At 39.3% G+C, this 21,641-nt stretch overlaps 2 protein-coding genes across 12 annotated transcripts in view; one reads left to right on the plus strand and one right to left on the minus strand.

The window, feature by feature from the left end:
- Positions 1-15,359, plus strand: part of LOC111244837 (uncharacterized) — a 63,372-nt gene extending 48,013 nt beyond the window's left edge. For 3 of the 4 annotated variants that reach the window (XM_086980576.1, XM_086980575.1, XM_086980574.1), the window contains 3 exons: positions 10,464-10,547; positions 11,774-11,914; positions 12,146-15,359. In XM_086980576.1, the coding sequence (XP_086836702.1) occupies positions 10,464-10,547; positions 11,774-11,914; positions 12,146-13,972 (2,052 nt within the window). In that variant the 3' untranslated portion in view covers positions 13,973-15,359. Of the gene's footprint in view, positions 1-2,832; positions 3,356-10,463; positions 10,548-11,773; positions 11,915-12,145 lie in introns of those variants that run through there. The other variant, XM_022792323.2, reaches the window with a different exon arrangement.
- Positions 1-21,641, minus strand: part of LOC111245467 (uncharacterized) — a 117,331-nt gene that overhangs the window by 92,768 nt on the left and 2,922 nt on the right. For 3 of the 8 annotated variants that reach the window (XM_086980582.1, XM_086980583.1, XM_086980581.1), the window contains exon 1: positions 2,440-2,855. The exons of 1 other annotated variant lie outside the window; for it this stretch is intronic. The gene's annotated coding sequence lies outside the window, so the exon portion shown is untranslated. Of the gene's footprint in view, positions 1-2,439; positions 2,883-10,415; positions 10,524-21,641 lie in introns of those variants that run through there. 4 more of the 8 variants (XM_086980586.1, XM_086980585.1, XR_015321551.1 and 1 more) reach the window with 3 other exon arrangements.

A 21,641-nucleotide genomic window follows, 5' to 3' on the forward strand; every position in this document is an offset into this window, starting at 1 on the left:
ATACTTCAAATTAATATAAATTGTCACCAGCTATGTATGTTTTGTAACAATTTTGTCAACCTGGTATTCGGCTTTTCCGTTGTTGAATCAAACTGGACGCTTTCGAAGACCATTAGGTATATTTTGATGTTTGTATTTCTCCAGACAATTTGTCTAACCTAAAGTGTTCATTGTCTCTACTAAGGCCATGTTTTATCGAGTTCGTTAATTGAAACCTGCTGTATGGGCCGACTGAACCCAGTCTGCCGCGTTCGCCTTCTTCATCCTTTCGACCGTCCACTTTTATCAATGACCAAGTGTATGATGATTAGATGATGGTGGACTTTCGTCCCGGTCGTCGTTGTTTCGAATAATAATCGATGGCTGGCACATAGTCGTCCTGTTGCTTTCGAAATTATTATTGTTATAATCAGTACTCTTTGTGAACGCTTTCCCTCGAATAAGCGCGGCACAAGTTTACCATGCACCTTTTTAGCTAGGTTTATAATTATGCAGATATTAGTTGTTTATAGTTGACACTAAGCGATTACTGTAAATGGCAGACAAGTGCAAAGGAATAGCGTGTCCGTTACACTCTGCAAGACAGAACAAAGCGCTTTTGTGTTGTAAGAGATATTTCTAGTTGAAGCTCAATTTCTCAGTAAACTTATGGTGCTGACGGTATTTACGAACTGATAATTTAATAACAGAATATTGCCGGATAACTAATCGAGTCAGAAGGATACAATAACTAGTGTTTGATGCGTGACAACTAGATAAGCATTTAAAAATAAAAATATCACTTAATTTGATACCATTCAACGTTATATATATTATTATAACGCTCCGTTATATGCGTTATTGATGACGACTTTTATGACAATGTAACAGGCAAAGTACCGAATAGACAAACATATCTGAGCATTATCAATCTTGTTACAACGAATGTACAAATACATGTCATAGGGATTGGGCTGGATAGCTCTAATCCCTTTATATACAAACACCAAAAAGCTATTTGTATCTGCATCATATAAACGTTTGCGCCGAATCAATCTCAATGCTAAACACGATGTGCTTTCTTAAAATGTTTACTGTCTAAGGCAGATGCAAGCAGATACAGACTGCTCTGAGAACCCTCAGGGGGCAGAATCTCCTACATCAGATAGGGTAAAGTACAGACTCTTGCTCTACATCTTACCATTTTCAGAGAGAGAGCTCAAGTTGTTGAAATCGGATTCATCATTTCTATACATCCTTGCGCACGCTGCTTCCTTGTTTTTGCTAATATGCACGTATGCGCGACATGAAATACGGTAACCCTACAGTTTTTCTCATGAGTACGTGAGACGGGCAGACATCACACTACGAGCAAACTGAGTTTCCCGGATGATGTTGCCCGCTACCAGCACTGATCTTCAACTCAAAAGGAGCCGAAACTCAAAACCGAAAAAAATATTTACATATAAAATGGGTGACTCTCTAACGGGGGCGTCTATGCTGGCGTTAGCCGAAATAAACGTTTATTATAATAACATACAATAAATAGAATGATTAATCCCTGGAATTATCGTGTCCTTAGGCAGACCGCGATAAGACCTATCCAACGGACGATAATCGCACCATTAATTTTGAAATCGATTTTTGCCACTTTTGAACCGGAACTACCAAAATCATCTTTTTTGTCAGGTCGTTCTTAGAGACAAAATCTAGCATGCAATATGTAAATTATCTCTCGAATACGATCGACTAAAGTTAAGAAAAGAAAAGAATAATTTAAAAATAAATCGCAATTTATATGATGCAGATGAAGAGATAGTGCATCTCACAAACATGCCGAAGTTGCCGAAGTTTTTTGCAAACACTCGTTTATTAAAATCAAATTGTCTAAGAAGTCCAATTCTGACAAGAATTTTCTCCGTTTCATCCAAACGCTTACATAGCAATCAGAAAATTTGCTTTGCCACTCCAGCAAGTGTTAGAGGCGCATGTTTAACGTGATTTGTAAGCTTCAAAAAGACAGACGGATGTTTTATTTACACACCTGATTAATATACGATATCTAGAAGATGAACGATTGTGAACGTGGCATTGAGAAATAAAAAAATCATTGATTTTTACCTTTACAGAAACTTTTTCTAGGAAAGGCAGTTGAAAGTATTTTTCCTAATTTTCGAAGCCTGTGCAAATTGCAACTACAGTAGTTCTGCCCCAAAGTGTTCGAGCCAGCGGTTATACTTCTTAGAGATGGGCAAAAGCAAACTTATACTCTGGGCGGAAGTTGGTATCGTACAATTAGCTTTTAAACGTAGGTTGATAGTTACTCTACAGTTGATAGTTTTTAAATGTTTACCTATGGCATTCTTAGCTTCAGCCTACTCTGGACCTATTTTCAATTTTTTCACTGCCTAGGCTAACGGGTAATAACTATAGTACTTTAGTAAACAGTGTAATACTTACAGGCAAAGCATTAATAAACAACACTTTAGGCCTTCTTGAACAGTTGACTTGCTGAATAACACGAGCAAAAAACAAACTTCGGAACTTAAATCAAAATATATAAAAATGTAGATCGATCTACCAGTATACGACAGCATGAATGTTGGAACAATTATTAGAGGTCTATCTAGGTATGTCAAGTAATAGTCAAGTACTTGATCGAAAGAACTTCGTTGTTGGATTGATCCTTCACCATTCTACATTTTTACTCATCATTCTACACAAGTGACGATTTGTAAACGATGGCCGCATCGGTAAATGTAGACGCGACTACCGACAAATAGGCGCTGGTATTTCGCAACCCTAGTCTATGGTGTTCGAAGTCATTTCTTGAAAAGCCAACAGAGTGACCAAGCTGTCACGCTGCTAACCGCCGTCTCGTCATTTAAGGTTGTGCAAGAGGCTTTCACATACCCAATAATATCGAGCTTGCCCAACATCAAATCCACCGAGGCAATGCGAAAAGAGACACCTGCTGACGAATGAGATAGTGGATAGACAAACTGTTACGTCTGACTCGAAACCCCACATTCCGTAAACAATAGATTGGAATATGACGGTGGCACAGGAGCACTCGAGTGCATACGGGCATGTGTGCAAGATTGCCTGTGCTATGAATAGAATTCACGTAGAATTTTAATGGCCGTCCTTTGAGCAAATCGTATCCAGTTGTTCTCAAACGTATGTGAATTGCCGTAAAATATTGAAGCGTAGAGTGGGGCCACGAGAAAAATACAACTATTTAGGAAAACCACATTCGTTGAAATAGACACTGTCACTGTGTAGTTCATTCGTCCCTTGAAGGCATCTGCTCCATAAGTTCACACTATAAAAGCAATGGATGCTATCCGTTTGATTAATGGCATCCATCGATAAGGTAATAGATCATGGCGTTGTGCTAGAAATTATGTACGCCTACTTATAAATACAGGCAATCTTCTCACAGTAGAGCGTCTTATGTATTTTTAATAATACGTCATTTTCAATATATCACACAAGAGATAGTAAAAAAAAAGAAGCTAAATGGGCGTCTTCAGAGGAAACGTGTTTACGCATCGGCTGTTTTTCTTCTCATATCGCATTGAAATTAGCGGGTCATCTAAAATGGAATATTAAGCAGATTGAGGACGACCCCGACTGACTGCAGTTCGTGAGTCAACAATTAACATAATTATAGTAAATATTACTATGTGTTGTCGATCTGGGCTGAGCGAGTTCATTTTAGCGTATGAAGAATGAATCAACAACAAAAAGGTCATCAAACGTCACGTTATTAATGGCGAACTCAGCCAAGAGCGTGCTTTTACATCACCATCACCTTAAAAGAATCCATCCATGGAGCCATAATCTGTCACAATAGATTGATAAATTCCCTAATTTCACAGAGTTTTTTCACAGCGTTGTGCCAAAGGAAAATGAATTTTCGTGGAAATTTGTCGCATATTCAAGATAAAGTATTAAAATATAGAATACAGTAACACAAATACTATTGAATTTTACCGGCGTCTTTTCTATAGGCCTATTGTACGAACTTAAACTTGCTTTGGAAGGGGATTGTTCTGAAATACGACTGTGCTCATCAAATAGAGTTAGACTTTGTCTACTACGTTACAAGTTAGTCTTATTTGTGCTATAAAGAGGCGAGACAGCCCTGTGCTTGGAATGGGTATCTTCAATATTTGGCCGTCAGTAGCTCAGTGGTTGTTGAAAGGAGAGCGAAGATGAAATGATCGTGACAGGCGGGATGAAGAAAAACCAAAACGAACAGTTTTCATCAGAAACTATGAGGTATTTCTTTAATTTTTTTAAGAAATCACTAATTTGTGTAATATCTATCGTCGCACAATCGTTGTTGTTAAAATGCTATTAAAGGTAAACTTGTTTCTCACATACTTTTACAGCATCGCACTGTCCCTTCTTTGGTTCATGTAGCTCTTATGAATCAAAAGATGCTTCATTAACTAATGTAGTCGGGTATTTCCATCTACCATCAGCAAATACATTGGCAAAACAGTTCCGCCTAAGATGATTTCATTTATATATATATATATATATATGCTGAGATTATTTTCCGAAATATTGATGTGGCATTGGCGGAAACGAAAGCAGTAGCCCCTAGCGCCTTTGAAGCAGAAATTTAGAATCAAGCTGACAACTCTCCCAGATCTTTCTTGCTTTAAAAAATTCCCGTGTATCGTATATTACCTTCGAATATGATCTCTACCAAAAGTGTGGGCATTCAACTGCTGCAGATAAAAAAAACAGGTAAGCGATATAAAGCGGAAAATTGTAGACGTACTGAAAAATGCAACTGCTTAATGGTGTAGAAACAAGCTCCACTAGAAACATAAGTGCCCAACTAAGCGACCTTCGAGATCTTTTACCTGACTGCCCGATGGGCAACATTATTAACCTTTCTAAAAGAATTAGGTGGTCATTCACGCGATAAGCTCTGAATATCTCACTGTCGCAAAACTGGCGCACACAGTTAACAATTGTTCTATTAGAGACCATTAATAAATTTTTCCGATATGTCATACATTCGGAAGGTATGTTTTCATTACAAGGGATTTGGATTTTTCAAGCATTATCCCAACGCATAGGGCCGTTTTCCTACCGCCTACCCCCCATGAAGGACTCCGATAGCGCTCGTTAGGTAACATCCCTAGACGTAGCCTACTTTACCATCATAACGACCGGTCTAATCTAGCTACCGAAACTTGAAATTAAGTGCAGTATCGAATACCGTAGGTTTCCTCGTGACGTCAACCTATGCATATGCAATCTAAGTAAATCTGAATGAAGGCAAAGGGTGAAAAGTTGTCTCTTCAAAGGCGTTTCCGTCTTCGGAATACTTCCCGTGATATTTCCCGCTGTATGTATAACTTTTGGCCAATGCGTACGCTAGTGCCAGTCAAATTTTTACATACCGATAACCCATAACGCATAATAAATAGAGCAATGATTAATTCAACGTTCCCCATAATGGTATTCTATTTACGCTATACTTTATTATTATTGCGCAAGTTCATCATAAAAAAACAAGTTCATCACAAGCATCTTTTTAGAGCTCGGTGCGCAACTTCTACTCGTTTTAAGATAGCAGCGAGTACTTAATTTACAAATGTAGCGTATCAATGGCCCCCCTGTCGGTTACCTACAGATTGTCAAACACAGCTTAGGGAGTTAAAAGTTAGGGTGAAACCATCAATGTGGCCTTATTTTGTAATTTCGAAATCAAATTATTAAAGGACTCAGCTGAATAAAAAATATTTCTCGTATCCCATCAGCAATGATTAAAGTTCACTTCAATAATTAGCTAGTCCAATTACGGTTTGAGCCGCATGAAAAGACAATAAGGGTCCCAAAACCTCACGCAAGTAGTTCTTCTTTCGGCCGAAATATAAATGGAAATTAAATAAATGGAAAAGGAAAATAAATAAAATAATAATGACAGGTTGTTTTGCCGCATATGTTAGTCACTAGAGCTAGAATCCTCGAGCTTAAGGGAGATTGCTTATTGAAACACTTCGTTTACGTACTGTCACTGTTTATCTCCTAGCAACTGTTCTTATATAATATTGAACGAAAACTAGAATCTTATCTACACAAAGGTGATTTTTGTTTCCTAGCACGAGCACTGGTTATCACATATTTAAGTTTCAATTTTGAACAAATTTTCAGCGTTAGCAAGTTTATCAATGATTGATCTGTTTACGGTCCAACGAGATGTTTTAGTTCCTATCAGAGTCATCACTTAAGGTGATTGCTAGAGTGACATCAAGGTGCGGATTGAATTCGATTTCCGATAGCTCAGAGTGCGATCTGGCGTTATTTTGACAGACGCATAGATTGACAGGACATCCCCTTGATTGGGATATGCGAGCCAAGTACACAGCCCAAGCTAATGGTTTATTCCGCATGCAGCTGATGACTCGAACAAATTGTATTGTGTATTTGTTCCAGATCGAATTCTGAGGGCCAGGCTACCTTAACGCTCCCTGACTATAACTGACACTTTGAATTTAGAGTAAGGCACGATAAATTACACAAGAGATTGGCCTGTACTATACATTAATCCAATAATTGATGGCCGTGCTAACTACGTAAACACAATATCCAAATGGCTAGATCAGTACTCTATTCCGTTGATTTATCCAAATTTTAGCATATAATACATTAACACTAAGAATCTGAAACAGCCTTTCGTACAATAGGCAGTAAATACAGGATAGCTTCACATAACAATACTATTTGATTGACGCATATTATGTTTTCTAAAAATGCTTTATTCAATATACCTCTATTGAGCTATAGTTTGATAGAGCGCTCGAAGACGGAGCCAAGACCTTGAAAGGCCGCCAAAAAAGTTAATATTCACGCGTTTTACATAAGTTACTAGTAAGTGGGATAACCTGAGCCAAAGAACACATATTAACACGGCTACGACCTTTATCACCGTTAATAACAAACAACTAGGTGTCATGCGACCCATGAAGTCTTTCTCCGAATGATACTCAATGGACCTTTGGACTGCTCCCTCTTTCGTCGATTCGTAATCATCAACAAATTACAAAAATTCGCACAAAGACAAGGGCACTGTGTTGATTGTGGCTGCCATATCTGATAGCCCTCTTTTTAGACCAACCCGACGTGCATATCAATCTACTGTTTCAAAGAGTATTAACATGGCCATGCGTATGCACATATACATATCTTACCCTCGGTGACAATACTTGAATCGGGTACAAGGGGCATTCTGTTGTCAAAAGCGGCATAGAGCCTCAGGGTTCATCTCGATGCTTCGCCCATCGAGGCAGACTGCAATTTTTGAACTGTCAGCGCCAACACCCTTGACAGCGGATAATTTTTCTGAAATTTGTTGAGGCCCATACTTTGTGTTTAAGCTACTGTTATACTAAAAACAAATTATCTAGAATGGCATTTTTATGCATCCCTCGTAGTTCTTATTCGGTAGACGTACTGAGTGCCTAGCTATGAAATTTACATCAGACAGATTCCTTCTAATCCTGAAACAACGCTGTATGTAAAATCTGGACGTGACTTATAATGATACTTAGGGATCAGGATAAGGATGCATCGAAAACACGCGTTAGGCTGAATGATATAACTGAAACCTAATTATACTGGAGAGCATACAATCTGAAAGGTCCGACCTTACATGTAGCAGGCCTCTTAGTGACTGTCTAAGTAGACTAAAATGTGACTACATTAAAGCTTTACGATTTTATTTTGATTATCTTTTTGAAAAAAAAAACACAGCGTGTAACCGACGTCACATTATAGTTTCATCAACTCGAAAACACCTACTTTTGCCCCAAGATATAAATTAAACATGACCTTTTACGTAACACATAACTAGGCCTGCAGTTTTCTTAGAACTAGGTTTACCTGCTACGTGAACCCGCCAACGGAAATCAGTGTAAAAAGCGTATTAGCCTCGTGAATGTTTTTCTGTTCATAAAAAACTCACATTGGGCAAAGGCTAGTTTGAACTGATGCAGAATGTACGAGAAACTTAGACGTTAGTTCTGTGCTAGGTATTATTTTGTAGTGCAATAGCAGCGACTAAAGGGAACACTTTTTTGCAGCAATTTTTTGAACACCTATGTACTGTAAATCACCGCTCGTTAGTACTTACACACTTGAAATAAAGTTCCGAATTATCAGATTGCTAGCGAGACCTTCTGACACCTTGTGCCTGGTTGGCAGGTTTAATTGACCTAACGCACCGCGGGCATAATGGTTTATTATCGGTATCAGTTGGTTTTGTATTGATATCACACTAACGGACCTTTTTAAAGGGCGGTATCCTGCATATACGAAATCAATTTGTATTATGCGTGGTGTTCGTCGGTGTTTAAATACGGCTTAACGCACTACAGTAACAGATCAATTTGGTAAATGCATAGATTGATTTGATTACCTTAAAAATAACCGGTCATAAATATACGCAGTGGTGAATAATAATTTTTTGGTGTCACTCTGTATAAACGCTGACACAAAAATGGCATCTTCTGAAAATGGTCATGAACGGCAAAGAACGAATCCAAATCCGAGGTTCGCAAACAACTGAAATCACCATTGCGGATCAAGGTAGCAATCTTTTTAACCTTTTGGCAAACTGTATAGAAATTCTTGATGAAATTTATATCGTAAATCGTTTGTTACATTCATTGAAATTTCAATCATTCACTGTGCATTAATTGCACACACACGTTATGCATGATTGAGTCACACCGAAGACATCTTCACCCTTCTGAAGACACAATATCTGCATTAATGGATTTGATATAATCGGATCAATCTGACACTCTGCTGGTCCTTCGATGTCCGGTGATTTAACGGTTAGCTTCAGCGGTATTTCGTCAAGGAGTCAGTTGCCAAGAATGTTATCCCATATGATGAGCAGTGTATTCAAACCATTTCTAAGCGGGAGCGCCAGCGCTAATATCACGCGAGAACAACGGTCAAGCGTTGCCCCTGCCGCCTATAGAAGGCCATCCAGATACTGCACTAAACAGAACAATAATTTCATAGGAAAAGTAGTGGGATTTGTTACAAGAAGATGGCAAAAAGCCTGCAACAAATACAAGCCAATTAGATACACGTGTGCTTAGTGGTCCATCAAGACCATATAAATCAACGGTCTGACACTGGCGCTTTTTTATTGCGAAACGAACGGCTGAATTCTTACTTACTGCTGTTATTTATTACCGTTCCCCGATTACCTTCCTTTAATATAGTGTTCCCCATAGGCAAGAAGCAAACAACATAGGACAACATTTTCACATATATAAGGCAATAGCAAGATAGGGCTCAATTGAGCTCATCGTGTTGGGCCTTTCGCAATTCGATGGTTCAACCATGAGACAAGCACGTAAAATGCAGGATAGTGCAAAAGTGAGTTAGAACGATCAATTTCAAGCTTCCCTCGAAGAAGAACATATAAACTTCATTATTTTGCTTTTTTTATTCATAAGTCGTCGCTTACTTGTACATGTGAATCCGTACACCCCTGTTCGAAGGAGCCGCCCCAGAGGAGAGATTTCACAGGAACGTTGTATCGTACGGTTATTCGGATAAGCATTGCGTAATAGTAATGGATACGAGTTTGTTGAGTTGGTCATTACCCCCAGACGGACACCTTGACCACTTCATGGGTTAAGTGGATGGGCGTACAGTGCCCACTTTGTTTAATTCGTTTTGTAAATGTGTTCGTGGCTGTGGCGGAAATATTTGTTATTTCTGATTTGACGACAGACTCAGAAGCATCCTACATTTATTCGTATGTTAGAATGAAAATATTAGAAAAATGTGTTTCGTGAAAGCTATAAATAGGACTTCCGATTTTTTAACTGTCATTAAAAACAGCAGTTCACGACTACAATCACATTTAATAACTTATAATAAATAATTATGCCGAAATGTGATATTTATTTAAAAAAGAGCTATCAAGTTGAAGATTAATTAATAACAAAGTCTTCATGTAAAAAGTAGTAACACGTTCCCTATGACTGTGCAGATAAGCATGGCTCACTTCCTAACATATACAGCTTTAAGCTAAGATGATCAACATTTTTATCTATTAGTTAAATACGTTCTAATAGAATGACAAGATCAGGTTAATTGTAGTATTTCTAGCATCCTGCCTGAACAGGCGTTCAGCACTACTTTTCCAAGAAGTTCACCTTATAAATTGTTCTTCTTAAGTTTATAGAACGATTCATATTTTTAAAAGTATTGTCTGACTTCTATAACCATTGCCCCTCCTCCAGAATTCAGTTCAATTAAACAACGGATTAATCATAAATTGGTATCTCTCTTTAGAGCATGCATTTAGGATAGCTGCGCTTTTCTCATAGATTTTTGTAAGTGCATGTTGATATATTGACTAGCTAATAAAAAGAACTTACGTATTAATTCTTTTTTTCTTTCCTTGATTTATATTGCTGTTTATTTAGCCCCCGATCGGCTGGTGGCTTCTGACGATTTCTGCTCTCCTAGTGAAATCTGCTTCCGGATACGCGCGTCCCGATGATGATCATGTAAGAAATGTTTTAGTCTTAAAAATCACGCCTAATGAAACACAGGACCTTCGTTAAACTCAACAAAAACATTACATAAGTTTCCTGGTAAGCATATACATAAAATTTGACGATAGAAGACATAGGAGACAGCCTTATGCGTCAGTTACCATTTTTTTTAGCTGCATCCGTTCAGTATACATCCTTGAATTTTCCATCGCAATGCGCGCCAACATTTTTTTTCTCTTATATTTAATCTATGTTTATATTTTTTACTTTAATCTGAATATATTGAATAATATTAGAACACTGTGATGGTATACTCTGGATTGAGATTAAAATAGAACACACAAATCACGCTTCCTTATTCTGGACTTCTTTGGCGGCCGCTAAACTCAATCAAAATATCATCAAACTAGGTTGACTTTTTATCTAGTCTATCAACCATAAAAGTGCAGGTATAGTATGATCATGGTCAGTGGTGATTATGTTGGTAAAAAAAAGCTTGGTAAGCATTGTGCACAAAAGTGGCCATATTGAAGTCTATGTGTGTTCTTTTGGCTAATCGAAATTTAATGCGAGAGAATAGAGCAATCGATCGTTCAATTTGTTTAGTTTGATAGATGCGTTTTTACTTTTAGTGCTAGAGCTCATTGTTAAATCGTCAAAGAGGCCATACCTCCGTATAAAATTATCAGTTTTTGATAAACAGAAAATAATTGATAATATTGTAATTATAGTGTTTTCCTACTTGCTATCTACATCCACTACAGTGGCGTAGCAGGAGCCTTTCATATACTGTCATAGATGTTTAACCGCGTATCATTTTTATGAATTGTATCCATGTGTTGCCTAGATTGTCATACATCTGTGGCATTTATGTATTATTATAGTAAAAAAAAAATAAGAAATCATTGTTTGACGTGGAAGAGCTAATGATTAAACAAAATCGCAAACGTTTCAAGTGCTGGATGTATGCAAACCTTATCTGGTTCTAGCATTCTACTAGAAGATTATTGACCTTGTAAAAAAAAAAGCTGTTTTATGGAAGTAACATAGCTTTTGTGTCAAGCCGTAGAAACTCTTAACACCGATGCTCCGCTTAAATACCACTTGCTAATTTTGCAGCCTAGTCCAATTTATTCGAGGAGTCTATTTACGTATACTAGAAAATGTTAGTTTTCCTGGTAATCTTATAGAATGACTTTGTCCGAAAAACTTAATATCGGCTATTTTATTCGCACTAGGAGGATCACTTTGCTAAAGACGTGAAAAGTTATGCTGTTCCAGCCTCTCGTCTTCAGCACAATGTGGCCCCTTTTCCCGCTTCGGGCCCTCCGAGATCCTCTACCAAGCCCTCTCGTTACGCTCGTCCAGAGATATCAAACGTATGTACCTCTATACGTTAAATACGAACATCGTAGATAGATATTTTTACGAAGTGATAACTCTGGTTTTCAATTAGCTTAAGCTCAACATTTCCGAACTTGCCAAACGTGACAAATCGATGCCAATGAACGCTGATGCTCTTTGTTCTTTTCTAATTGGCACTTTTATTTTAGTTGGCCAAACTGATTCCATAGAGCAAATAACATTAAATTCGGTATCTTCATTTGCAGGATGATGATTGGGGCTTTTATGTGAAGGCAGACGATGAAGGAGGTGGAGGCGGCGATCATGGTGTTGCTCCTGCTATACCGAATGAAAGGTCTAAGCCACAAAGTCGTAGTAGCGGATGGCCATCTTCTGATTCCTCTCCAGCATCCGAAAAACACCGACTCGATCCTGTAGGCCCTGCTGCTAATGTGGGATGGAACTCTGCAAGTAAAGCTGTGAAACCTTCCTCGGGTTCCGCAGAATGGTCGCCTTTTGATGATTCGGGCCCTACTATTCTTAAGAGGCCTAGCCCTTCGTACGGACCGAATTCTGAAGCGGCTGAGCCCCAATTTAGTACAGGATGGCAACTTTCGTCTGATCGAGCGGGCAACGGTGGCGGATGGTCGCCATTGGGAAATGCTAGCTCCACCCTGCCTTCTAAGAGATCTGGACCAGCTTATGGGTTCTTCGAATCTACCAAGCCTTATAATGAAAGCGGGTCATTTTCAAAAGGAGGATCGGCAAGGCCCAGTTCTGGCTCTGAGCTTTCCTTTGGTAAAGGAGTTAGTGAATGGTTACCTTTTGGCGATAATACACCTACTCGTCCTTCTAATAGACCTACTACTGACTATGATCTAGCGACTGCTTCGAAACTAGCTAATGAAGGCTGGTCACCTTTATACAGTCAATCTGCGAGGCCCAGCTTCGGGCCGAGACCCTTCTCTGACGCTGGTGGTGCGTCGTGGTCGCCTTCCGGTGGAAATGAGCCTACTCGTCTTTTAAACAGACCAAGTATTGCCTACGGGCCTGCTAAACACTCAAACGGGGATTGGTCACTTTCTTCTGGCCGATCCACAAAACTAATCTTTGGTCCTGCACTGTCTAATGATGGCAGAGTAGTAGCAGGATGGTCATCATCAACCTCGCATAGGCCAAATAAACTCGGGGCAGCCTACGGACCTTCTAATCCTTTCAAACTTTCCAATGAAGGATGGTCGCTTTCGTCCGGTCAGTCAGGCAAGCCCAGTTTTGTGCAAGGGCTTTCTTTTGCAGGTAGTCATGCATCGTGGTCACCTTCTGAAAAAAATTTTCCCACACCACCTCCAAACAAAGCAAGTGCTGCTTATGGCCGAGCTCCAGCTTCAAAATCAGCTAATGGAGGCTGGCTGCCTTTGTCAGACTCTGCAAAACTTAATTTCGGGCTTAAACCTGCTTCTGCAGCTGGTGGTGTACTGTGGTCACCTTTTGGAAGAAACCTTCGCACACATCCATTAAACAGACCAGGTGCTACCTATGGTCCCGCTTTAATAGCATCCAATGGAGGTTGGTCGCCTTCGTTGGGTCAATTCGTGGAATCCAACTTCAGTCCAGGGCCTTCACCTGGCGAACATGCTGAAAGATGGTTATCTTCAGGTGAAGTAGTACCAACTCATACACCGAAACGACCTGGTCCTGCTTATGGACTCTCGGGCAAACAGGCTCTAGCTAATGGAGAAGGTTGGTCCCCGTCGACCGGGGGATCCAACAAATCGAACGTTGGACTCGGGCTTTCTGCTGGCGCGGAAGCTAGAAAATGGCCACCTTCAGAAAGTTCCAACGTTACGATACTTCCTAAGAGACCAAAACCTTCGTATGGAGTCGCCACAGTATCTGCATCTATAAATGTTAGACGAAGCACTGAAGGCTGGCTGTCTTCTGGAACTTCTACAGTAGGACCAGACCCTGGCTTTAGCCCACCCGGTATTGGGAATTCAGTAAGATGGTTTCCGTCGGAGGGTGCAAGACCCACTCTGTTACCTGGAAGGCTTGGAGTTGTCCATGGACCTGTTAAGCCGCTTGCTGATGGCTGATGGCTGATGGCGAATGGTCACCATCTGGTAATAGAACGCCAAAATCTAGCTTCAACCAAGGCCCTGCTGGTGCAGCAGATGAATGGAGGTCTCCTGCTGGAGGAGCTCAGACTACAAGACCGCACACTACTTATAGACCTGGAAGCCATGGAAGTGTGAAAGGCTACGGAGATCGCGAAGGACGCAGAGGTCAAGACGGCTATAGTAGTCGAGATGGTCATAGAGGTCAGAAAGACTATGGTGGTCAAAATAATCATGGCGGTCGGGGAAACCTTACAGGTCAAGGTGGTCACGGAAATAAGGAGGGCCATGGAGGTAAAGGTGGAACCGAAAGCGCAATGCTGTATGAGTTTCGCTACAATGTCTTGATAAGGGCAATATCTACCGGGACGAAAGGAGACCAAACCGGGAGGGTGACTGCTATTCATACAATACGAACCAATGATGGCATCGACAGGAAAGTGAGCAATCGTGCTATTGATATTATTTTTCCTTTATTTACGCATAGGGATGTAATAATTACTATGTTTCGCTAATAGCTTGGAATGAATTCGCTTATTAGTTCAAATTAAGGATTGAGGTGAAATACATGGCCGACTAATAGGGTTTCCACGCTGAAATAGACATAAACGGGCTGGAAACGACAACCCGCCTGATGTTATAATCCATCCGAGCGCTCCTCTAACTCGTCATGATCTGCCACCTGCTACTGAGCAAACCAACAGGTCTGCAGTGCCTTCATTTGCTGCCGGTTAGAAAGATCAGGCTGGCATTTGAAGATTCCAATAACAGAGGAAGCAGCGACGGTAGCAGAAGTGCTTATGCCGATCCTAATTCCGACGTGGGCGGAGAATAAAAAGAATAGATCTAGTCGACAGAACCAACTTATTTTTGAAAAGAATTGCCATAGGATGTTCAAAACATAATGTTCTGTGTAGCTATAACGAGTGAACTAACAAGAAGATCACTTTAGAGCAGTTCTTTTTTTAGACCATACTGTCACTGTAAATGGCGTTGTGCTGAGAGTTATTCCACCGAAGGATAGTTGGACGTGTGATGTTTAATGCGTAGTTTATTCTGTTGTGTTGGTAATGCCTATTTCATTGGATCATATACATTTATGAGAGCAGTAAGGAATAGGACAGACACATTTATATACATATATATATATATATATATATCATATATAAATAGAGCTTGTTTATTAATACATAAACAAGGATGAACGTTGTTTATTTATTTAGTTGTTTGTTTATTATATTACAAAGTTCAACTGTAAGACGCAATGTTAAATTATGACTTTGCAAATAGGCACACTTAGGTCGGCCTATGAATAGAAAATTATTATATAATGCAATGATGAACTAAAGATGTTTTCTCTACTGTGCGATCCTTGTCATGTTTTTTATGCATCCTGTTGGAGATATTGCCCAATGTCGGTCTACCTCTAGTGCGTGTTTACGATTACCAGTTAGTTACGTAAGAATGCACGTTAATAATATTTTCGTACATAGCCGCAGCGGTCTTAAGTCCTTGTCGCCTCAATGCTGAGTCCTTTAGCGCAAAAACTTTATATATTATTAAAACTAGTTTTAATATAAATTTCATCACATCAGAGGACTCCAGCGTAATTATCTGCATTGTAAGAATTGCTATTTATATCTGACAAACAAAGCAAAAGGCTTCAAGCAGAGTAGTTTTAATACGCTATTTCTAATTCTAGGTACCTTGAGGTTGAGATTCTGAGTCGCTATTCTATCTAGTCTTCTATTCCTCAAAAGTCTAATAAATATTAGCACGGTTGACTGGTCCGTAGAAAATGGATTATGGGTAACTTTACTACTGGAGAAGGCTCAGCCTGTCACAGTGCCAGAATCCGTGTCTCGGCTTGTGACTAACTATTACCATTAGCCAAGTATTATCAAAGGCAACATACAAACACACTGTTTTTCCTATCATCAATCTATTGTGTGATAAAACTCGTAATATCACTGCGTGTTGTGACAGGACGTCCGCCGTTTTGTATTGATTTTTGAATTCTGTTGGACTTTTGAGAGTTTCTGCCTACTCGTTGTTTAGTATACGTACAGCTGCAATCGTTGGTTTTCGACGAAAGTCAATTCCTTTTTTCTAACCACTAAAGAAAAGAAAATAGTTTCCTCAGAAATGTCGGCTCGAGCTGCCCCAATCCATTGTTTTAGCCCTGAATAGGTCCTATCAGTTTTTTGGCCAATTGAATGAAAGGATGTCCCTAGAGCCACCCAGAATCTATTTGACAGAGGCTACCGGCTGCTTTTGCTTATCTTATATATAAGATATTCAGCTTAAACCTCATATAGAGGCAAGTATTTATCGAATCTCGATATTTTTTGACATATGTTCGGAATCAGGAGCAGATCGATTATAGCTCTTTATAAAAAAAAACCTGAGGAGTTCATAATCACACACAATAGCTGCAAAGTGTGAAAAAGCAACTGTTTTTATTTATCAATTTAGTTGATTACTGAAGGACCCGTAACCGACCTATAAAAGTCGGCTACGCTTGACTATGCAGTTTTTCGATACTCCTGCCCCAATTTGAGACACTGGCAATTGTTTAGCGTTACGTTTTGAAAATGTCTTCCGACCTCGGCACAGTAAAAAAAAAAACTGTAAAAATTGTCGGGACTATAAAAAAACGGGATTCTAATAAACTCATGCGACAATGCTGAAGGTAACATTAATGAGGTCTGATGCTTACCAAATGGTACTTAGGTGTTCTGAGCAACGAGCTTATCTCAGATCTACGTCATAGTCCTACTTTGACCATTTTTTACGGCAAATATCGAAAGACTGGGAAATTTTCAAGTAAATAAGCTTTTTTTTTTATAACGTAACGCAATAGATGGAAGTGTTGTTTGATTTTTCTAGAGCAAAGGCTGAATGTTGTACGTAATGACGCTTTTAATTTTTAAAAAAGGGTAACTAATGCGATTTGAATTGCTTAGTAAAATTGTAAATAACTTTTCTAACTATGCTAATGCCATTACACAATTGTTTTTTCTTATTCTTAGATGCTTTACCATACTGTTAACTCTAGGTAACGATCGGCAACCAGGTGCTAATCTTGTACGACACTTGTTTCTGTATTCTAGCAGTCAACCCGCCCATACCTTCTGTCGTACTACAATTTGTTCTGTTCTCTTCAGTTCTGAGCTATTGACCTGCATTAACCTTTCGCACTCATGCCATGGTCCATATCTTCTCGTTTTTCTCTTGTCTGAAACATGGCTTCCATCGCATATCATGATTTAAGTGGTACAATTCCGATACGCAGTAATGCTGGCAAGTTACATTCCATAAAGCCAGTCAGTCGTCCACCCTTAGGATCTTCGAATTAGTGTTTGCTAGGTTACAACTGCAAGTCTCTTCCCATAGATAGTCAACATATGGTTCAGCAAGGCCTACTAGTCAGAAAAAAATCCTGCCGTTGGCCGTAACCTGATTAAGGATTCCATGAGGGTAAAATCGAGCTTCACTCCGATGGCAGAGGCAACAACAAGAGTGCCACAGGTAAGCCCAGCCGTTACACGTGGGCAGCGCCCACCTGAGACTCGGGAAATTTTCCTAGTTGGACGGAGACTGATACTACGTTCATGGTTTTGCTTTAGCTTTCGATGTTTGCTGGATGGTTAGCGTGAAAAAGAAATAACGAACAGTAGCACACCCAATGCTGAAACTTACACACAGAGATGGTACAGATTGAGCTGAACTAAGCCTTTCTCGCATTCTTTGAAATGAATCACGTTGGTTTCGGGCACTGTCGAGGTAAGGTTACGTAAGCGACATCTGTCCATGAACGGCAGAAAACATGATGAGCCAAAGAATGTATCTACTAAAGTTGCCTGCTATAATTATGATTGAAGTTCCTAGCCAAGAGCGTTAAGTAAATGTCAAACTATTTAGGGAACTGATCATCCCATGTTATACTCAAGTATTTGTCCTTTTTTCAAAAAATCGATGTAGCATAGCAGAATGCTGTCCGTATGAGCAAACGTATATCCAGTTCGTTGTTGGGTGCGCGACATTTACATTTTGAAGGTTGAGTAATGCTACTGTGCAAGGTGGTTACAAAGTAGTGAAATTCTCCGGATTAACCGATACCTCTTAAATCAGCTTGAATTTTAAACAGTACACTTCTGCACTCTGATGGGCATACCGTATACGATATTATGTCGTTCAATAAAGGTTTTCATTATCCACTTTGCCGAGAAGAAGAGATTTAAGGATCCGCGAACCCACTGCCTAGCACCCAGGTGCCTTTATTAACACTACAGCGCGGGACGATAACCTCGATAGCTACATATCTGAAAAATATAATCTTAAAAGCGCTTTTACCTTAAAATCTCTATGTGATATTATGTAATAGATATATGTATATGTATGTAATAGATATATGTATATGTATGTAATAGATATATGTATATGTATGTAATAGATATATGTATATGTAATTTCATTCCGGTACTAATGAAAAAAGCACAGAAAAACAGAGCGTAATGCTGATCAAAGTTGGAAACGGATGCATGAAAGCTAATTTAGAAGAAGCAACAGAGCGCACCATTTCCACGAAATCGATGGAATATTGAACTTAATACGTACGATGAGTTTTTCACTAGAGAACACCCGATGAAACAATTGAAATATTGTAGGAAATGTATACAAGCTAGCCCTACATCTTCCGTGACTAGATATTTTAGCCTATCACAATAATACATTTCTCACCAAAAATGAATCGATTTATAGATGAAAGAAACCTTTCGACCTGAAACAAGACATACTTTCCAGTAGTAAAATAATGGACAGATCGAGGCACGCGAGATATACTTCGTTGGCTCGTCGCTAAAACCTGCAACAGATTTCCCGCCTATTCCGCACTCTCGAGCTCCCTACCTTATCAAAGTCCTTATAGTTAGCTAAATCGAATCAGCGTCATGCCCAGTTTTCGAAAGTCGTTTGCAGCCCATCAGTTTTTCCGCTAAACAAAGGGTCGTAATATGTAATTTTTGCTTCCTACGCGACGACCGCTGCGATATCTTTCTCACGCTATCACTGATCGCAGTAATGTCGTCTACATGTGCCCGCTAAACTGCAGTTAGCGTCAATCTATTTCAACATTATAAGCAGAAGTTTGCTCAGTGTTCGCTTGCGACAGATCGGAAATTTCTTTGCCGTAAGAGCTTTCATCGCTTAATCGACAGCACCAACATCGGATTCCATCTGGCTCAGGAAAAATTGCAAAAGATAAGAATTTTTAAAATGGTATAAACTTTACCATCTGGGAATATCAGTTGACTGGTGTTGATCTGACTCTGGAAGAAGCTGTGACTAGACTAGTTAGGCCGTTTCCATAGGGTTAGGGCAACGAAAAAATTGCTTTATAAGAAGTTTCACTTCGTGATGTCGACGACAGCTTGCGACATATGGTGGACAGATATTTTTGTGCAAAGTATACTGTTTTTAGAATCAATTTATCATCCAAGAAGTTCTCTTTAGATGCTTTAAGAGTCACTCTAAACTGCAGCCTTCTCCTAAAAAGGAATCGCGTTTGATGATTTTATCAGGTGGCTGTACAGGGTAGCAAAATAGTGGAACATATTTTTGCTGATTCGGAAGGGAGACCTTGCATCTGAACTGTGTTCGCTATTTTCTGAATAGATCAATCAGATGCGAGGCATAAGCTTGGCAGAATATTATTAACTTATTTTGATGACGTTATCAGTAGCAGTTTAGTAGCTTTACTTTACGTTACTTCGATAAGTTACAAGTCTGTAATCAGGCTGAAGCATTTTACATAAGTTCTTAGGCATTTATTTCAATCGGAATGGTCATAAGGTAGCCCGTTTTAGGAACTACTAAACGAATTGATCGATCTCTTAGGCTATATATTTCGGTCTACATATTAAGGTCCCAGAAACGGGTCAGATTGATATGCTAGACGTTGTCCGTGGTTACAGCATGTTATTATTGTGTTATTATTATCTGTGTGCGATGACCCGTTTGTGAAGTAGATAAAATCAATTTATTTTCTCAATTACTATCCGAGAATGACAGAAACAATGAACTCTAGGTTGTTTTTTTTTGTTTTCTACACGGATTTGATACATATCGTTTGGTTTAATAGCTCTTCGTATTCGATGACTAACGAATAGGCTGACCGAAATGGCTCGGCTTCAGCGAACTATACCTAAAGAAATAATTGGTGGTAAATTTTAAAACGGCAAAGCACACACGATTGTTTTTATTGCGATTTCCAAAATAAACATTTGTAGCGCAGGAAGAACACAGAATCGACTCTCAGAATGGAGGGATAATTGTTCAGCGTCACAGGGACTTTTTGCAGGACAATAGGTTATGGTTTCAAATAAGATGCCAATACAATTAGTCAAGACGGGTCAAAGTTACTATGTGAAAAATTTAAGGATTTTTTTTTTGCCAAGCAGCATTTTTAGATATACTTATCTTAAAGTCATTTCGGTTTACTGATGAGTCAGATAAGGATTTCGAAGAAACCGTCTAATCATAACATGGATGGTGCGTCTCTTACTAATACAAACATCCAACTCTCTCTGGCGCATAATCTTAAAAAAATGCCAAAAATGCCAAAAATGCCCCAAAAAGGTCAGGGCTACCTTGCCTCGCTTAATGTATGATTTATAATTATCTAATTTACAACGCTAATATTAGGTTGAGTGTTTTGAAGAAGAAATTTGAGAAAGACATTTAGAGGCAGATATATGTATATAGTCAATATTAAAAAAAAATTCGTAGTTCCTAGATTAACCCTCTGAAGATTTTTGCAGAAAAGACATTTCACCCAGGGAGTGAAAAGGACTCAAGATACTGTAACACCCGTGTGCTTGTTCCCGATTTGCCTGTTCATCCGTTTGAGGAGAATATCATGCGATAAGCTAAGCACACGAGCAATACAACAAACTGTATTTATTAAATAGAATCAAAATGCGTCTGCGAAATTTTCCATTGAAGCTTTATAATATCTCTACCACGAAGTGAGACTCTGCTTTCTAATACAGCTAATTTTATCTTAAAGTTGTCGAGGATTCCTTTTCGCAGGTACCCAAAGGATCCGATGACTAGCTGGCATATAACAAACAAAAGTTCATTAACGGCTGAGGCCCATCCTGTTGCGGGCGCAAATTCGCCAGAAATCCTGTGTCCTTTTTGGTTTTTTTTTTATCGTTATTCAATTGTGCAAACTCCTTCGCTTATCACTTGTCATTTGTCACTTTTTAAACAAGTCGCGAGATTGGAGACCTTTAGCTTCGTGCGTAAGGGTGCTCAGAGCTTTCTAGTATCTACTTTTATCGGATAACTAGATAACTGTTCGATCCGCATCATGCGATGCGTGAAGTAGAGACGGGGCGAATGGCATCGACCGTGCCCGAAACTTGGATGGGTGTTTTGCGCTCACTGAGAGACGCTTACGCGTACACCAACGTTTCGCGCGTGCATTCGTGCATTGTTGTAGGTGCGCGACGAACGCTGGCAGAAATATCACAAACCTACTAATAAGCTTGTGCATGTTAAGGTTGAGCAATGGCGGACGCTATAGCGCGAACAAGCTCACATATCTATGCTGTGCGTGCGGAAAAGTCTTTCTTTTATACAT

The sequence above is a fragment of the Varroa destructor genome, unplaced genomic scaffold, assembly GCF_002443255.2.
Source record: "Varroa destructor unplaced genomic scaffold, Vdes_3.0 BEIS01000002.1, whole genome shotgun sequence".
In the NCBI taxonomy this organism is placed as follows: domain Eukaryota; kingdom Metazoa; phylum Arthropoda; class Arachnida; order Mesostigmata; family Varroidae; genus Varroa; species Varroa destructor.